Genomic DNA, 21448 nt, shown 5'->3' on the forward strand with positions numbered 1-21448 from the left:
CCATTCTCCTCTGACCTCTGGCATCAACAAGGCATTTGCGCCCACAGAACTGCCGCTCTCTGGATATTTTCTCTTTTTCAGACCATTCTCTGTAAACCCTAGAGATGGTTGTGCATGAAAATCCCAGTAGATCAGCTGTTTCTGAAATACTCAGACCAGCCCGTCTGGCACCAACAACCATGCAACATTTACAGTCACTTAAATCATCTATCTTCCCCATTCTGATGCTCGGTTTGAACTGCAGCAGATCATCTTGACCATGTCTAGATGCCTAAATGCATTGAGTTGCTGCCATGTGATTGGCTGATTAGAATTTTGCGTTAACAAGCAGTTTGACAGGTGTACCTAATAAAGTGGCCGGTGAGTGAATTTGTGAGTGTATTTGTGTGACTTTGACAAAAAACAGGTTTTTATGTAATCGTTTAAGTCAAGTTGTCATAACAAAGACATCTCAAACAATGTCATATTTGCATTAATAATAGCATCACTGAGCTAAATGACACTTAATGAGTTGTTATAATAAACATGCATAAAATCTAATTTATATTGTCTTAAAAACACCCCCTTCAAGTACAGTGCTTCCCACTTTTGTTTAATTTCAGCTTCACTTCACTTCATTTTACTGGCATAGCACATCATGGTTTCCACAAAAGCATTGCTTTTCAACGGACCTGCTGGCCTGCCGTACGGACAGGAACATAAACAGGTAACAGTAGAGGATGATGGACAGCGGGATGAAGAAGACGAAACAGCAGAGCATCATGGTGTAGCTCTTGTTGGCAGGAGACGGAGAGACATAATCCCATGTGCATGACGTCATCAGACCTTCGGGGATGTAGGAACCTGCAAAAGCAGTTTAATCTACTTACTTTTATGAGTAAAATTCAATTCAAAAGATTCAATTAACAAGGAGAGTTGATTTAAACAGCACTTTTACAAACAACTCAAGTTGACCAAAGTGCAATTTTAAAACAATTCAATTATTAAAAAGTACACTGTAAACAATGTGTCAGTTAACAGTTTCCATATGTTGTGATTCACAAGTGTTTTCTGTTTCTTTAGGGTTGTGAATTGCATTATCACTGAAAAAAGTGTTGCATACAAAACTGTTGCAAACAATTTATTTGTGTTAAATTTAAACAAATAAATTAAATTGAGCAATGTTCAACTTAATTGGTTTAAGTTCAGCCCAAATAAATTGTTTACAACCACTTAACGTAAAAAAATTGAGTAAATCCAAGGAATCATCTTTGATTAATTTTTTCAGTGTAGGATGTTGATCTCTGCTTTGTCGACTTTTGATGTTGTACAGTTTAACAAAGTGACTTTTATCGACGTTTTAGGAGTTTAAAATAATATAATGTATAAAAAATATGCACAGAGAAATAAGTCTGTAAAATATACAGAAATATACAGCCAATTTATAAGGTTTTTGTGCCATAATATACAACACCAACCCAGAGAATATAACACTCTAAACTATTGAAAAAGTTTAATAAAAGTCACTTTTAAGACGTTTTCAAAGTTAAAAGTTGTTGGAGGATCGATGAAGGCCCTTTATGCATTATGTTTCAAAATAAAAAACATAATTTATTAAAGAAATAGGTCACCCAACAATGAAAATGCTCACTATTTACTCAAACTTAAGTGTTTTCATACTTTTAAGAGTTTAATTTCTTGACACAAAATAAGATCATTCAGCTATTTTCTAACTATTTTCAGTTTTGTCAGTGTAGTGGCTAACTCATTTGTATGAGGTCAGTCGTACAAAAATGTAGTGATGTTTTATAAACAAATTTCGGGAGGAGCATGTGCAGAAGTTTCAGTATCAAATACGTCATTGACAATTATTCTATTATCCAATCAGTTCTTGACCAAACCCCAATATATACCAAAGCTGTCTTACCTGCAGCATCTTACGACTTTAGCATCCCTCCACCACCCCGTCACCTCACCTCTTAAGCATTACAATCCCGGGGGGAGCGTTCTGGGGCCGGGCTAGATACTTCGCTCGAATCCCAATTCCTCTCTGTTTCCTGATAAGGGGAATAACTCGAATTGGGGTGTCTCCCCGAGCTCAGAGCCCTCTCCCCGGACAGCACGCCAAATACGCTTTATTCTGAAACTATTGCAAGTGTGAACTCGTGAATATTTAAAAAGAGCCGTGACACCAAACCTCACCTCACCACACTAAAGACCCTCTCATACACAGCGCAATACTGCACAATACATGTTTGGCATGATTTATTGATATTTTCAGACCCGCACAACTCTAATTTTCAGGTTTAAATGGCAAATCCATTTGTGCCACTTTGTGGACTCATACTGGACTCATACATGTGTGCTGGTCTAAAAAGGAGGTGTGTCAGGTGGCATAATACAGAGAGTGGACCAAAGCGCATCAAATGGTCAGTAATTAAAAGGGAAAAAATAGAATAAATATATATTTTTATATTAGACACACATCTGATGCTTGTATTTGCACCAGCTTCACGTTCACAACTTCACGCTGAGGGAACTGAACCAACCCTGTGACGTCAGACACAGCAAAATTCCAAGATGGCGCCGCCCTAGGTCTAAAAGCTGTAGTAAAGCATGCCATTTTCTTCTAAACGGTTACATTAATCGACTTTGATATATATATATTTTCATTAAAGTGGAAATCAATTTACAAAATAATGTAAACTTAACTGAGTGCTTTATTTCCCCTTTAAGGTGAATTGTTGGAACTAAAATAGCTCCTATTTTGAGGAACTAAAATAGACCGCACCATTGACCAGCTGAAAGCTGCTCTAAAGTCCAGTGCGTTAGTTATGCGCCTATGCAGGTCCAAACGCTTACACATTGCTTAATACACACAGGATGTACAGCAATATCTTTACGTATGAAAACAAATGAAAGGATTAAAATGTTATAAAAATAAATATTAAATCTACATAAATATAAAAACCACTGCCTCCTTCCGTGCTTTGCCTTCTTCCTCTCGGGGGGGCTTTTTTAAATTTATTGATGACAATTTGCATTTTTATAATGTTTATTATTATTAGCAGTGTTATCTATAATATCCATATTTATATTTGTTTTAATAAAAGCAGGTTTAGATTTATCCTCCTGTCTGGTTTTAGAGACGTCTGCATCACTATAAGAGGCATAAGAACAGGACGCGTGTTTGGATGTTTTGAACACACTTCATTATTATTGTTAATTTATTCGTTTGCTGGAAATTAAAACTGAATTTAGAAAATGTTTTGAAACAAATCTTTGCGCTTAACAAACGAAATTAAATATGTAGGCTAATGGATGTCTTCAGTGGAGTGAGTTTCCATGGTTTCCATACTTTCACGAAAGTAAAAGAGCAAAAGTAAAGTGAAAGTAAAGAGAAAGTAAAGAGGCCGAATGGAGGAGGTTCGTTCTTTATCCTCGCGCTGCTGATGTTCTGTTAAACTGTTTTCTCACTAGTGAAATGTTCAGTTTTTACACTTACAAAGTCTGTCATGTAAATAGCAAATGTGCCATGGCACAACGAAACTGTCTCTTAAAGGGAATGTGAGATGACACTCTGATTGGTTTAATGCATGTTATGCTCAAAACACACCCATAACTCATTAAGAGAATAAGCACAACCCTGTTAGACCCTGCGCCAGGGCACACACCATATTTTTCCGTCCTTAAAATAGCAAAAGTGCATTCAGACATGCCCTTAATGCTTTTGTGCCATGCGCCTTGGACTTTGTGCCTAGATTGTCAAAAGAGCACCCAAAATCAAAAACCTATGAATTGCTGTGAGATATCGCTAAGTATAAAAGCTATTGACTTCCATAGAAGGAAAAACAAATACTATGGAAGTCAACGATTACAGGTTTCCAGTCAAAATATCCTATCTTGTGTTCAGCAGAAGAACGCAAGTCAAACAGGTTTGAAACAAGCAAAGGGTAAGTACATGATGACAGAATTTGTATTGTTGAGTGAACTATCCCTATAAAAATAAAGTCGAAGTCAGAATTATTAGCCCTTCTGTATATTTCCCCCCCAATATTGACTTTAAATGTTTTTCCTAAATATAAAACTGCTTTTATTCTAGCTGAAATAAAAAAATAAGACTTTCTCCAGAAGAAAAAATATTATAGGAAATACTGTGAAAAATTCCTTGCTTGAAATATTTAAATAAATAAACATACAAATAAAAATCACAGGAGGGCAAATGGTTTTGTCTTCAACTGTATATTGAATTATGTGAATCTTACTCCAGCCAATTAGAGGAGCCAGACTCCAGGCAAGCGAGTAGAGCCAGATGCACAGTATAGCCAGACCAGTCCTGCGCTTGGAGTTCCACTGGATGGCCTGCAGTGGTTTGGTGATGACCAGGTAGCGATCGATAGAGATGGCCAACAGGTTTATCATCGAGGTGATGCCGAACAGCGCACCACAGAATGCATAGATTTTACACCCTAAAAAAACACACAGAGAGAATAGATGACCCATTCCAGAAGAGCAGTTACATTTCAAGCATTTTCCATTCCTTGAACTACACTGAAATACAACAAATGTGTAATTGACTCTATACTGAATCTATAATTCATTTCAAATCTTGCATGAATGGTGGCACGGTGGCTCAGTGGTTAGCACTGTCACCTCACAGCAAGAAGGTCACTTGTTTGATTCCCGGCTGGGTCAATTGGTGTTTCTATGTGGAGTTTGCATGTTCTCCCCGTGTTGGCGTGGGTTTGCTCCAAGTGCTCCGGTTTCCCCCACAGTCCAAACACATGCACTATAGGTGAATTGGATGAACTAAATTGGCCTTAGTGTATGTGTGTGTGTATGTGTTTGTGTGAATGATTATGTATGGGTGTTTCCCTAGGTTGCAGCTGGAAGGGTATTCGCTGCATAGAACATATGCTGAAATAGTTGTTGGTTCATTCCGCTGTGGCAACCTCTGAAAACCTAAATAAGCTGAAGGAAAAGGAATGAATGAATGAATGAATGAATGAATGAATGAAACACACAACTGCTGACGACTTGAAGCTGAACGTATGATTTGGGAGGCAGAGACAGTCAAAAACGTGCATAGTGGAAGTTCTAAAGTCAAAATAGCGGTAAATACACATTCAAACATTATTTTTAGACATAACTTGATATATTTTGTGCTATTATTCAAAAAAATGTTTTGGAAAAATAATAGAAGGCTTATCTAGGAGACACAAAAACTCCTCCAAGGAAGTTCTTGTCCACCTTTTGTCTCACGAAAACTAATCAACACAATCTCTTTCATGTGAATCACGCCTCTGAAGATTACGTCTGTCATCAAAACATTTAAATCAGGTTACATTTTCTACGCTTAGCACATTCATTCAGCACAACACTTTGAGATCTGTTTTGAAAATTAGGTGCCACTGTGTGATTTGATGATCTGATTTGATCCACATTGTCCTGCAGCACAAAGCCCCCCCACGCACGCACGCACGCGCACACACACACACACATGCACACACATATATATTTGTGTATATATATTGTTTATGATTATGTTTATTTCTGTAGCAAATATACACACACACACACACACACACACACACAAACACACACACATATATGTGTGTGTGTGTGTGTGTGTGTGTGTGTGTGTGTGTGTGTGTGTGTGTGTGTGTGTGTGTGTGTGTGTGTATTTGCTACAGAAATAAACATAATCATAAACGTGTGCATATTCATTCATCTTCTATCTGCTTAGTGTTAGAGTGAATGGATGCTTATCTGATAAAGTTTGCTTCTCAACCGGGTCCCCACAAGGATGTGGTCTTTCAACTCTGTTATACATCCTTTACACAAACATGTGCCAGAGCAGGTGGGGAAATAGAACCATTATTAAGTATGTTTAAGTAGAATAGTAAATGTTAAGTTAAGTAAAATAGTAAAATAGAGTAAAATAGTAAAATACTTAAAAAAAGTAAAATAGAACCATTATTAAGTATTATTAAGTATGCAGATGACACTGTCATTGTCAGTCAACTTTATGATAATGAAACAGGTCATGGTCCAGTACTAACTGACTTTGTCAGATGGTGTGAGGAGTCATATCTTCAGTTAAATGTTTTAAAGACAAAAGATATGATCATTGATTTTAGGAAGGCTGCTAACACACAGGTGAGCACTTCCATTAAAAATCAGACTGTGGAAAGTGTGCAATCATACAAATATCTTGGCACAATTATTGACTCTAAACTTTCCTTCGATGAGAATTGTGCAGCAGTGTGTAAAAAGGGGCACCAGCGATTATTTTGTTTGAGAAAGCTAAATCATTTCCATATTGAATTGAATTGAATTGAATATTGACAAACACATGATGATTTTATTTTACCATGCTTTTCTTGAATCCGTTCTATCCTTAGCTTTGGTGTCATGGTTTGGGAATCTCTCTGTCAAGAATCAAAACTCACTAAATCAAATAGTTAAGTGGTCCAGTAAACTGAATGGGGTGTCACTAGCTAATCTAGAGGCTGTGTACACCAGGCAGCTAAAGAGAATCACAAATTCAATTTTAAGTAACACTGCTCATCCCCTACACTCAGAGTTTCAGCTCCTTCCTTCTGGTCGCAGGTTTTTAGTATTAAGCTGTAGAACGAAACGATGCAAAAATAGTTTCATACCAGCAGCCATTAGATATTTAGATAAGGCATAGACTAAAGCAAAGGTATTTCGGTGACCTGTATATTTTAGATCTTTTTAAATATTTATTTTTGTTGACACTTGAAATGATTATTCATTTATACTTTATAAGTGTTTTTATGTTTATGTTTTATGTCCTAATGTTTATTTGTTGTTGTTACTGTGTGAGTTCCTTTGTGTGGCACTGTTGTGAGATGAGGACTCTTGACTGCAAACCAAATCTACCTTCGGGTATAAATAAAGTAACCTAACCTAACCTTAGTTTCTATTTCATAAGTTGACACAGCGGAATGAACTGCCAACTATTCCAGCATATATTTTACGCAGCGGATGGATGCGGCTGGAAGGGCATCTGCTGTGTAAAACATATGCTGGATAAGTTGGCGGTTCATTCTGCTGTGGCGAGCCCAGGTTAATAAAGGGACTAAACCGAAAAGAAAATGAATGAATGAATGTATACATATGCTTTACATATTTTATTATAACCTAAGATCAAGAATATAAAAGAACTTTTATATAAGACAGAACAATACTGTGCAATATATTAAATAGAATATAAAGGAGGTATTTAAGGTTGAAGAAAACCAGTAGTGCTTTGTGGTACATTCTAGGGGTGTCAGAATTAGTTGTTTCTTCGGTGCGATACAGACGCGGACAATTCGACATCGGTTCAGTAATAAACATAAATGTTATTATGTAGTGACGTCATTTATCTCATATGCACTATGTCGCGGTAGCTTACTATGGCGAGGGAGGTGAGCGCGAGGGGTTACAATGCTCCTACTACTTAACGCAGAAACTCTGCACAATTGCTTGTGTGTTTGCTGGACAGCCTTTCACTGACACCTACAGCAGAAGCCCCTATTTCACTGCGATTGAGAGAATGAAAGTAAACTCCATTTCTCTCTCTCATTGTGACCCATTTAACCGGCTGCATGACTTTTCCTCTTCTCTTGGCTGTTACACCGATACTTCTGGATACAGACACGAGCGAGCGAGTTTTCTCCACTGCGTCTATCATGGATCAGCTGTGATTGCCGCTGCAGTGTTGCCAGATGTAGCTGACTGATTCCAGCCCCAAAACTATCCAAAACCCACCGAAATGCCTATCCAAAACCGCCCAATCTGGCAACACTGCGCTGCTGCTGTTTATCAGTGTCACTCATCGGTGAACAGCGTCTGTGAAGTAAATTTTGTATAGAAAGCATCGTCAATGCACCGTGATACACCGACATATCGAATTGAAGCAAATCGATGGCATGGTAAACGAACCATGAGAACAGTGTAGATTCACACCTCTAGTACACTCACAAGTAAACATTGCTTTTCTTATTGAGTCCTTATAAGATGGAGTTTAAGTAAAGTGTCCAAAGCATATGGAGAGAAGAGGGTTTCTACAGGTGGTTTGTCAAGCCCACTCACCTGTGTGAATCTCACACTTCAGAAATGCAAAATGTTTTTGTTTTCAGGAGATATGGAGTAAATAAATGAATTGTTACACGATAACTACATCACCTTAAAATAAAGTGTAGCCAATTATAGGTAATATTGTCACAGTCACCAGTGATCTAGTCCATGCAGATCGCTGGAGAACTACAAATCTGCCAGCAAAAGAATTACAAGATCCAGTCATGCACCACTCACACACCAGGCCCAGATCCTGTCTGATTGCAAACACTCACAGCTGAAGCCGCTCATGAACTGATTGCCTGGACTATAAAGTCAGCACACAAACACACAGAAGTTGCTGAGTCTTGTTAAACAGTTTTGTGAAATTTACAACGCGTTTTCCTTGCCTTGCCGTGTTTTTGACCCTCGCCTTGTTTGTTTGTTTACGTTGCCTGCTGCCTGCCTGTATTGACTATCGCCTGTGTATTTGACTACGACTCTAGATTTGCCTACATGCATCTGTTTGCTCCTGATTGTGACTGCTGCTTGCCTGACCATCTCTGTATAATAAACCCTGCATTTGGATCCTCACTCCGTTTGTCAGCTTCCACTTCACATTACAAATATATTTGCATGTATATTCAAATGGTTAAAAAAAAAAAAAAATGTAAACCGGCATTTTTGTAATATTTTGAAATATAAGTTGTATATATGATACATATTTATACATACTGTATATGTGAAATGCAATTATGAACTTGTTTGCCATATATGTCATTTGCATACATAATCAAATATAAGTTTCTAGACCCCTATGCACACCTATAACTCATTAAGAAAATAAGCTCAACCTTTTTAGACCATGTGCCACAGCGCAAAGCGAATTTTCCGTCCTTATATTAGCAATAGTGGATTCTGACACGCCCTTAATGTTTGCGCCCTGCACTTTGCACTTTGCGCATAGAGCGTCAAAATAGAGCCCTAAGACTTCAAGCAGTGAGGATGTTTTTGTTGTCCTCACTTTTATTAAAAAGAGAAAAAGAAAAGAACTATTGGCTTTGTCCAATGCTTTGAGAATAAACCAATCAGTCTCATCTCCCATTCCTTTTAAGAGTCAGTTGCGTTGTGCCGTAGTGCATTTGCTATTTACATGACAGACTTTGTAAGTGTAAAAACTGAACACTTCACTAGAGAGAAAACAGTTAAACAGACTGATAATGAGAGATGAGCCTCCTCATTGTTTACTTTCGCTTTCACTCTCGAGGATAAGGAAACTTCTTGTACGCACAGACATCCATTAGCCTACATAATTAATTTCGTTTGTTAAGCGCAAATATTTGTTTCAAAGCTATTTCTACATTCAATTCTCATTTCCAGCAAATGAATAACTGAACATGAATAACGAAGTGTGGTCAAAACAACTGAGTTATATCCTAATACACATGCTCTGCCCCATATGGTCTAATACAGGGGTCACCAATCACGGTCCTGGAGGGCCTGTGTCCCTGCAGGGTTTAGCTCCAACTTGCCTCAACACACCTGCTTGATTGTTTCAAGAATACCTAGTAAGACCTTGATTAGCTTGTTCAGGTGTGTTTGATTAGGGTTGGAGCTAAAATCTGCAGTACACCGGCCCTCCAGAAACAAGTTTGGTGACCCCTGGTCTAATACCTGACAGCTTGTTTTTAATAAAACAAATATAAATATGCATATAATAAATAATACAGCTAATAATAATAACATTATACAAAAGCAAATTGCTATGAATAAACTGAAAAAGCCCCCCCGAGATGAAGAAGTCATGAAAGTATGTTTTTTATTTTTATGTAGGCTATATTTATATCCTATATAGATCCTTATTATATCCTATATATATATATATATATATATATATATATATATATATATATATATATATATATATATATATATATATATATATATATATATATATATATATATATATATATATGTATCCTTAATATTTTAATTCTTTTTCATATGTAAAGATATTTGAGTATTGTTGTACATCCTGTCTGTATTAAGCAATGTGTAAGCGAGACGCATAACTAACGTGCTCTGCGCTGGACAATAGACCGGCTTTGTTCTGGTCTATAGAACAGTCGATTAAAGTTTCTCAAAATAGCAACGCGCCAGCAATTTTTTTTGCAAACTTGCCAACCAGCAAACTTTTTTTTTAGATCAGAACGCCTATGGGCGCACATATGAGCGAAAATGCATTTGCTATTTAAACAGCGTGATGCAAAACGTCAAAGCGACTCTTGTGCCAAGCTGAAACTAGCAAACAACAATTGCGTCGCGCCTTGTGCCACATTGCACCGGATGTATGATATGGCCCTTAATGTTGTATTGTTGGCTTATATGATAATTAATTAATAAATACGCACCGAGCTCAGTGTGCTTGACAAATATGAAAATGTGGTCAAGAATTTGCCAATTTTGAGTCAATTTCACTAGGTTTACAGAATGTATAAACCTTCCAAATAACATGCGGTCAAAAGTGTTTGTCTTAGAATTTGGCATTTGATTAATGGCATCATATTCTATTCAGCGTATTTAAGATATTAACCAAAGATTTAAATACTTACCCAGTTCTCCAAACATCCACTCCTTATACAGGCAGTTGATGAAGAAGATTGGAGATTGTGTGATGGCCATGAGGAAATCACTGACCGCCAGGTTCATAATGAAATAATTTGGTAGGCTCCGCAACTTTTTGTTACTGCAAAATTAAAAAATAAAAGTTCTAATGTTAAAACAGACAGTACAAAGTTTATGAACAATTAATGCTTGGATACATTTATCTATACAGTAAATGACAATGTAAGATATTATGAAGAATGTTTGCCCTTTATTATATGGACAAAATATCAATGATAATCATATCAGTCTCGTAACCAACAGTCTTCAAAATATCTTCTTTTGTGTCTTTTAGAATTAAAACAATTGCAGAGGCAAGCTTTCAAATATATTTTTACATTTCTAAATAAAAAAATGGACAAAACATAGATTTTCAACAATATATGGATGATTTTTGTGTTCTATATATTGAAATGTTCCATTTTTATTATATTTTATTAAATTAAAAGCATTTAAAATATACAGTTGAAGTCAGAATTATTAGCCCCCTTTGAATTTTATTTTATTTTTTTAAATATTTCGCAAATGATGTTCAACAGAGCAAGGAAATTTTCACAGTATGTCTGATAATATTTTTTCCTCTGGAGAAAGTCTTATTTGTTTTATTTCGGCTAGAATAAAAGCAATTTTTAATTTTTTAAAAGCCCCTTTAAGCAAATATTTTTCTTCGATAGTCTACAGAACAAACCATCGTTGTACAATAACTTGCCTAATTACCCTAACCTAATTAAGCCTTTAAATGTCACTTTAAGCTGTATAGAAGTGTCTTGGAGAATATCTAGTCAAATATTATTTACTGTCATCATGACAAAGATAAAATAAATCAGTTATTAGAGATGAGTTATTAAAACTAATATGTTTAGAAATGTGTTGAAAAATCTGCTCTCCGTTAAACAGAAATTAAGGGAAAAAATAAACAGGGGCTAATAATTCTGACTTTAACTGTATGTGTACATTATTTAAAATGTAAAATACTATTTTCTAAGAAAATACATTAACTTGTGACATTGGAAGAAAAACACATAAAAAATAAATAAATAAAAGCTTTTACATTAAAACACTTTTTTACAATGCAATTCTTCACTTAGCCTGCATTTAATTTTTTTTATTTGAATATTCTTATCTTTAAACTCTTAATATTGCAACATAAAATTGCTCACTGCAAAGTTTTAATCAATAAATCTCTGACAAAGACTCCTCCCCCTCTTCATCAGCCAATTACTGTGAGCATAGTTTATAATCACAATGACATCATCCACTGCAACAAAGTCAACCCCACCCTCACTCTAAGCTTAAACATTGCACTGTAAAACCCAACAGTCAACTTTATCAAATAAAATGAGTGTAGTTAACTCAAAATTGGCTGAAAGAATTAATCTACTCATTTAAAAAGAGTTTTGAACCCAGTGTTGAAGGTAATGAGTTAATTAAATACCTCATTACTTCAACTTAAACAGAGTAAGTTCACAGTACTCATATAGATTAGTTTAACTCAAATGGTTTGCTGCAATCGGTTTCCTTAAACAGTTTAAGTTGACTTAACTTATTGGGTTTTACAGTACTCAGCTGGTTTGAGTTCTCTTCATTTATCGCGTTTTACTGTGCTCAAATTGCTTCATTTACTCAAACGGATTAAGTTCACAGTACTCATTAAGATAAGTTTTTGAACTTAAATGGTTGGTTCCAATCGGTTTCCTTAAACGGTTTGAGATACCTTAACTTTTTGGGTTTTACAGTGTAGAAATTCTCAGTTAAAGTTCATCTCAGCAGCTTTGTGAGCAGATTTTAAGTGAACTCTCAGCTTAAAAGTTTTACTGCTATTCAGCTGAACCCTTAATGGTAAGATCAAATGTTTTATGAATACAGGTTTTGATGTTTTTCTTGTATTTGAGAGTTTATATCCTGCAAATCTGAGTTGGAATATTGAAACAAAAAAACTTGTTTCTAGTGCAAATATCTACAAATTCTAAAATCAAGAAGCATTTTCTAGACATTCATTCAATAATTTTCCTTTGGCTTAATATCTTTAGTCGTCTGCAGTAGTGTAAAGTAACAAATTACAAATACTCAAATTACTGTAATTGAGTAGTTTTTGTCAGGAATTGTAATTTACTGAGTAGTTGTAAAAATGTGTAATTTTACTTTTCCTTGAGTACATTTTTAGTGCTGTATTGGTACTTTTACTCCACTACTTTCCTTCTACCTGCAGTCACTACTTTATTTTTCTTGTCTATGGGGATTTGAAAAATCTGTCCTGTAATTCCTGTCCAATCAAATCACACATAGAAGGTAAATCACATCATAATGAACTTTCTCAAGACATGGGCGATTTATAATTAAGAAAACTGTTTGGAAGCATTAAAAGTGTCCAAGAAGATGTTCAAAATGTTTACAGACATTCCCCCAGAGACTGTTTAGATGCATGTCACTGATGAGAAGATGACGGATGTTTCCTGTATAATGACTGAAATGGCCTTAAACACCCAGCAGGCACAAGACGTCAACATGACGTTACATTGACGTTGTATCTCAATGTCGTGGAGATGTTGCATTTTATATGGAAATGAAAATCATGTCATTGTCAGAACTTAACATCAGGCCGACTTCAATGTCTAACGTCCAACCTAAAATCAACCAAATATCAACGTCTAATGATGTTACAGTATGATGTTGTGTGGACGTTACTACTAAGACATCTATCAGATATTGGATTTTGGTTGTCATACCTGATGAATAAATGTCAGTATTTAACGTCAATAAGACGTTGGATTAGGATGTTGGCTCGATGTTGGATTCTTGTCACTTTCTAACACAACCTAAAATCAACCAAATATCAACGTCATTTCATGTCGTTATTGGAAATCAAAATAATGTTGTCCTCAGACGCTGGCTAGACATTGAATTTTGGTCACCTGACATCACCAAAATCTAACCTAATATTAACCTCTTATGATGTTGTGTGTCTGCTGGGCAATAACTAAATGCACTACAGAATGTTACGTTTACACACATCCACAAATTAGATGTAAATGCATCAGCTTTTCACAGCGTAATACTCACTACTCTTGAGTACTTTTGAAAGGGCTACTTTTTACTCATACTTTGAGTAATATTTACAACAGACACTTTTACTCTACTTGCACTACATTTTCAGGCAAGTAATGGTACTTTTACTTGAGTATGATTTTTCAGTACTCTTTCCACCACCATCCAGCATATGTTTTACACAGCAGATGCCCTTCCAGCTGCAATCCAGTACTGGGAAAACCCATACACTCACATTTATACACACACACTACAGCCAATTTAGTTTATTCAATTGACCTATGGCGCATGTGTTTGAACTGTAGGGGAAACCAGAGCACCCGGAGCAAACCCACGCCAACACAAGGAGAACATGCCACTCAGAAATGCCAACTGACCCAGCGGGATATAGATATATATATTCAGGATTTGAACCAACCTTCTTGCTGTGAGGTGACAGTGCTAACCACTGAGCCACCGTTTTGCCCCATTTTCTAGACAATAATATGTCAAAATTAAGTGAATTTTTTTAAACAAGGTAAATAAACTGCCAGTTGGATAAGTAAACTAATTTTGTTTTTAGTTTGACATAAGTTGACTTTACTTACGTCACTGGCAAAAAAACTCACTTATTTTTTACTTATTATATGTTTTACTTGTCTGAAAATGCTTCTTGATTTAAGAATTTGGAGATATTTGGACTAGAAACAAGACAAAAACTCTTAAGAAGCATTTTTTTGCAGTGTAATCAGTAGGGGTGTGATGATAACCACATCACTGCCTTACCGCCATAATGAGATGTCAACCGCGGTGATGTGGTTATTACAGTCATCACCGCCCATTTTAGTTTAGTATTGATTTTTGCTTGTGAATCTTTCAGGATTGTATAGAAAAACAGAATAAACTAAATAAAAGGAATAAAAGGCCTGCCCTGAGTATTTTCCACTTAAATTATAAATTTAGATTACAAAACGAAAACACTGAATCCTTTTTTATAACCAGCATAGGCTGTTTTTATTTTAAGCTAATTTTAATAAAGCAGACCTACTAACTGAAATCAATCGCTCCACAGAAAATAAGCATTTTAACGCACCGCTGTAATTTCTATATCCCAATCGCTTTATCAACATGTTTAATACAAGTCATTATTTTAAAGAATATGACTTAAGAATATGATTTTACCTCAGCGCTGCACTTTTCTCCTTCGCCCTCGCGCTGAGTTCAGGTGACGGAGTGTTGTGAAGTAGTTAAACTCTCCTCAGTTTAATTTACAGGAATATCAGTATGTTAATAAGCTTTGCTAAAGCTGGTCAAATGTAGGTCTTTTTTTTACAGAGGCTATAAACAGACACGCATGCTGCGACCATGGTGATGAGTCAACAATCGCATATATTTTGACTTATTTAAAGTAGGCTATAGGCTATAGCATATAATAATTTTGTGTGAAGACATTTATGAAAATATGTAGCTAATATATCACAGGGGTTTGTATAGCAGCAATTACAGTCGAGCATTAATTAAATAATTTTTTCCGTGGAGCGAAACAAACACTGCACAGTTGTGTAGCGGATGGAGACGCACAAAAATATACATTTCAGATATTTTCATCGGAAGAAAAATATTATTTTATATTTTAATATTTATATTAGATTATATATATATATATGCGCGGTTAACCGACATACTACATGATTTCTTACTTCATCACCGCGGTAACAGAAAATCCGTTACCGTCACAGCCCTAGTAATCAGTAATGTGTGTGATCAAAACACTGTCATACAGTAATATCACATACATGTAGTATATGCAGTTTATATTATTAACTTTGTTCAATAATCCCTAAATCAAAGCCTCCCTCTGTAAAGGCAAAATATTTTATATTTAAAAAAAAAAAAGAAAAGTAAAAAAAATACAATAAGCTGAGTCCCGGCTGGGTCAGTTGGCGTTTCCGTGTGGAGTTTGAATGTTCTCCCCATGTTGCCGTGTGTTTCCTCCGGGTGCTCCGGTTTCCCCCACAAGTCCAAACACATGCGCTATAGGTGAATGAATAAACTAAAATGGCCATGGTGTATATTTGTGAATGAGTGTGTATGGGTGTTTCCCAGTACTGTGTTGCAGCTGGAAGGGCATCCACTGTGTAAAACATATTCTGGATAAGTTGCTGGTTCATTCCGCTGTGGCAAACTTGACGAATAAAGGGACTAAGCCGAAGGAAAATGAATGAAATAAAATAAAATAAATAAAAGTTATAAAATAACTTAATAAATAAAAACTTAATAAATAAAATAAAAATGAAGTTAGATGAGGTAAATAAGTGTTATTTGCTAAAGCTGCCATCAAACAGATCAAACACCCCATTGACTCTCATTCTATTGATATCCTGCAGTTCTAGGGATTCCCGGAATTCCTGGAAAAGAAGTCAATTTCCTTCCACTCTCTACAAAAGCCCATGATTACAATAATTGCATCCATTTATGTAAATGCATTAGACTGGTTATTTATATCACATTCACAGTATTCCTAATTTCCAGCACATCTGGCCTACATTCAATACAATAGATGCGGTTTTTGAAAACGAGGATTAGGGCTATCCAGTGACGGTAACTTTAATCTGAGTGAATGGGGATATGTGTAGCAGAGAAGAAAACAGAAGCTTTTTACTAGTATTTCACCGCTTGCTCTAGTTTTACCACACTGACCCAATTCACTAAAACAATTAAAGTTAATAACGTTTTCTTGGAGGGATTATCTAACAGCTGAGAGTCATGATCTCGCAAAAACTGAAATATATATATATATATATATGGAAATATATCCATGTTTTCCTTCAGCTTAGTCCCTTTATTCATCAGGAGTCGCCACAGCGGAATGAACCACCAACTTTGCCCTTCCAGCTGCATTCCAGTACTGGAAAACACCCATACACTCTCGCATTCACTACACCCAATTTAATTCATTCAATTCCCCCATAGCGCATGTGTTTGGACTGTTCTGGAAACCAGAGCACCCGCAGGAAACCCACGCCAACACGGGGAGAACATGCAGACTCCACACAGAAATGCATAGCTGGGACTCGATCCAGCGACCTTCTTGCTCTGAGGCGACAGTCCTAACCACTGAGCCACCCCATATATAATACATTACAAATTTATAAAAAATAAAAAAATGAAATAATAATTAATTCAAAAAAGTAAATAAATTAAAGAAAATATTCCCCCAATAATTCAGTACTAGAAGAAATAGACTTAGATAATATTTTTAAAATATAATGTATGTAATATTTTTGTTAATATTATAGAATTCAGTGTTTCAACGTTGCAAATAAGGACAATTTGCTAATTGTTTCATATTTTTACAATTGATATATATATGCAGCTTTAACAACCTCATATTAATATGTAAATAATATATATTATAAGGGTCAATTTTGATTTAAAAAATATTAGGATAGGACAATATTTGACTGAAATACAATTATTTCAACATCTGGAATCTGAGGGCTGAGAAAATACCCAGAAAATCACCTTTTATTGTAACGTGTCTTCATGAAATATGATCTTTACTTAATATTCGAATGATTTTTGCCTTAAAATCAATATCAATAATTTTGAAAATGTATTTTTGGCTATTCTGAAAAAAATATACCATGCATGCGCACATAAAATGTTTGTGGTCCAGGGTCACAAGTAAGCACTTTTAGGCCGAAAAGTGATTAAAACTGTGAAAAATCTGTCAATATACTGTAGATCAGATTCAAGAATACATGAAAAATGTTTTATTTTGCCAAATATGTTTTGTTTTAACTAACTTAACTAAAAGAAAGTGCACAAATTCCAATTGAAATCATTTTTGACAGCATGAACGTGTTTGTCAAATACTAAAATGTACAGTAAAGTGTCATTTCAAAGCTTCTAAAATAAGTTAAGAGATAGCTTACTCATTCTCATAATAAACATGATCTTTGCTTAATATTCTAATGATTGTCATCTTAAAATAAAAATAGATATTTCACAAATATTTCATAATATCAAATATATTTCATATGCTTTTGATGTATGTTGAGCGATTCTCAAAAATACACCCATGCAATAAAAGTTTGTTGTGGTCAAGGGATACATATGTGCACTTTTCAGCCCAAAAGCGTACTCACAAATGATTAAACCAAACTCAAAAAAAGATTGTTCAAGCTACTTATTTAAAAAATAAGCTGTAACCAAACAATTCTTGCCTTTTGTTGGGACAATTAAATTGTTTTATGTTTCATTTACTTAAATTTGTAACTTAATTCCTTCAAGTTGCCCTAACACAAATTAATTATGTGGAACCCAACATTTTTTATAGTGCAGTTTCACAAATGCATGGGTAACATTTTACAATAAGGTTCATTAGTTAATGCATTTACTAACATGAACTAATCATGAACAACACTTGTACAGCATTTATTAATCATAATTGAACATTTACTAATGCATTATTAACATCCAAGTCCATGCTTGTTAGCATTAGTTAATGCACCGTGAGTTAACATGAACTAACAACGAACAACTGTGTTTTCATTAACTAACGTTAACTCACATGAACAAATACTGTAGTAAATGTATTGTTCATTGTTTGTTCATGTTAGTAAATGCAGTAATTAACATTAACTAATGAACCTTATTGTAAAGTGTGACCAATGCATGTTTAGATAATTATATTTTATTTCACCAAATATCTTTTGACCTTCATGTTGTTTTTCATAACTAAATGAAAGTGCAAGAATTCCAACTGAAATCATGCTTGCAGCATGAACGTGTTGAAAAATGTTCGTCAAACCGTTAAATGTACAGTAAAGTGTTACTTTAAACCTTCTAAAATAAGTTATTAAAATAGCCTACTTCTAATCGACACGGTCTTTACTTAATATTCAAGTGATTGTCGTCTTAAAATAAAAATATATATTATACATTTTTAATGTATGTTTGGCTATTCTCAAAAATACACCCATGCAATACAGGATTGTTTTCTGGTGAAGGGTCACATATGTGCACTTTTCAGCCCAAAAATGTTTTAACAAGTGATTAAACCACACTCAAAAAATGACACATGTTGTTTGTTCAAGCTACTTATTTAAAATAATATGCATTTTGCATATTCAAATAAAAAAATAAAATAAAGAAATAAAATAAACTGCATTTTGTTAGGACAACTTGATTGTTTTATGTTAGATCTACTTAAATTCCTCAAAAAGTGATTAAACCACACTGTAAAAATGACATATGTTGTTTGTTCAAGCTACTTATTTAAAAAATAAGCTGTAACCACACAATTCTTGTCTTTTGTTGGAACAACTTAATTGTTTTATGTTCAAGCTACTTAAATTTGTTAAACTTAATTCCTTCATGTTGCAGCAACAAAAATCGTTTAAGTGGAACCCAGCATTTTTTTACAGTGCACAGTTTTACAGATACACGTTTACCCAGTTCTATTTTATTTTACCAAACATGTTTTCACCTTTGTAAGTGCATCAATTTCAATTGAAATCATGTTTGCAGCATAAATGTGTTGAAAAATGTGTCAAATACTAAAATGTACTGTAAAGTGTTACTTCAAACCTTCTGACATAAGAGATAGTACTCATAATAAACATGATGTTTACTTAATATTCAAATGATTGTCATCTTAAAATAAAATATATTCTCAATAATACACTCATGCAATAAAAGACTGTTGTGGTCAAGGGGCACATATGTGCACTTTTCAGCCCAAACGTGTTTTAAAAAGAGATTAAAGCAAACCCCCCAAAAATGACATGTTGATTGTTCAAACTACTTATTTAAAATGAGATGCAAGTGTGATTTATTATTATTATTATTACTATTATTATTATTATTATTATTATTATTATTATTATTATTATTATTGTTGTTGTTGTTGTTGTTGTTAGTGATTATTACTTTTGTCCTTTCTTTCTTTTTACTGTCATTATTACTATCATTGTATCACTAGCATTGTTGTCACTCCTTACCACTGACTGGTTTCTTTCTATCTGTTTTATTATATCTATGTTACTTGCTTCATTTATTAACTGTTATTGTCCCTTTATATGTACTATGCACACACAAACACACACACATACACACAAACACACGCACCTGCCAGTATCGGACTAAATTGTTGCTGTTTTTGATATTTTTGTTGTTGTTTCATTTTCTTTCTTTTTTTATGATCCCAATTTGTCTACCTTTTGCATATTCTAATAAAATAAATAAGTAAATAAATAAATAAATAAATAAATAAATAAATAAATAAATAAATAAATAAATAAGTAAAGAAATAAAATTAGCTGCATTTTGTTAGGACAACTTGATTGTTTTATGTTCAATCTACTAAAATTCCTCAAAAAGTGATTAAACCACACTCTAAAAATGTTGTTTGTTCAAGCTACTTACTTAAAATAAGCTGTAACCACACAATTCTTGCCTTTTGTTGGAACAACTTAATTGTTTTATGTTCAAGCTTTACAAATACACGTTTACCTAATTATACTTTATTTTACCAAACATGTTTTCACCTTTGTAAGTGCATCAATTCCAATTGAAATCATGTTTGCAGCATAAATGTGTTGAAAAATGTGTCAAATACTAAAATGTACTGTAAAGTGTTACTTCAAACCTTCTGACATAAGAGATAGTACTCATAATAAACATGATGTTTACTTAATATTCGAATGATTGTCATCTTAAAATAAAATATATTCTCAATAATACACTCATGCAATAAAAGACTGTTGTGGTCAAGGGTCACATATGTGCACTTTTCAGCCCAAACATGTTTTAAAAAGTGATTGACGCAAACCCCCCCAAAAAAGACATGTTGATTGTTCAAACTACTTATTTAAAATGAGATGCAAGTGTGATTTATTATTATTATTATTACTATTATTGTTGTTGTTAGTGATTATTACTGTTGTCCTTTCTTTCTTTTTACTGTCATTATTACTATCATTACATCACTAGCATTGTTGTCACTCCTTACCACTGACTGGTTTCTTTCTATCTGTTTTTTTATATCTATGTTACTTGCTTCATTTATTAACTGTTATTGTCCCTTTTGTATGTACTATGCACACACATACACACACACACACACACACACACGCACACGCACCTGCCAGTATCGGACTAAATTGTTGCTGTTTTTGATATTTTTGTTGTTGTTTCATTTTCTTTCTTTTTGTATGATCCCAATTTGTCTACCTTTTGCATGTTCTAATAAAATAAATAAATAAATAAATAAAATAAGCTGCATTTTGTTAGGACAACTTGATTGTTTTATGTTCGATCTACTAAAATTCCTCAAAAAGTGATTAAACCACACTGTAAAAATGACATATGTTGTTTGTTCAAGCTGCTTATTTAAAATAAGCTGTAACCACACAATTCTTGTCTTTTGTTGGAACAACTTAATTGTTTTATGTTCAAGCTACTTACATTTGTTAACTTAATTCCTTCATGTTGCAGCAACACAAATCATTTATGTGGAACCCAGCATTTTTTTATAGTGCACAGTTTTACAGATACACGTTTACCTAATTATATTTTATTTTACCAAATATGTTTGCACCTTTGTAAGTGCATCAATTCCAGTTAAATATTGAAAAATGTACAGTAAAGTGTTACTTCAAACCTTCTGACATAAGAGATAGTACTCATAATAAACATGAGGTTTACT

The 21448-nt window shown here is 34.3% G+C and overlaps 1 protein-coding gene across 2 annotated transcripts in view; it reads right to left on the minus strand.

Moving 5' to 3' along the window:
• The window catches only part of opn4xb (opsin 4xb), a 43110-nt gene that overhangs the window by 20852 nt on the left and 810 nt on the right, over window positions 1-21448 (minus strand). For both annotated transcript variants that reach the window (XM_056457311.1, XM_056457313.1), the window contains 3 exons: window positions 10659-10792; window positions 4245-4448; window positions 672-843 (listed from right to left, as the gene is read on the minus strand). In XM_056457311.1, the coding sequence (XP_056313286.1) occupies window positions 672-843; window positions 4245-4448; window positions 10659-10792 (510 nt within the window). The remainder of the gene's footprint in view (window positions 1-671; window positions 844-4244; window positions 4449-10658; window positions 10793-21448) is intronic.

Source organism: Danio aesculapii, chromosome 5 (assembly GCF_903798145.1).
Source record: "Danio aesculapii chromosome 5, fDanAes4.1, whole genome shotgun sequence".
Classification (NCBI taxonomy): domain Eukaryota; kingdom Metazoa; phylum Chordata; class Actinopteri; order Cypriniformes; family Danionidae; genus Danio; species Danio aesculapii.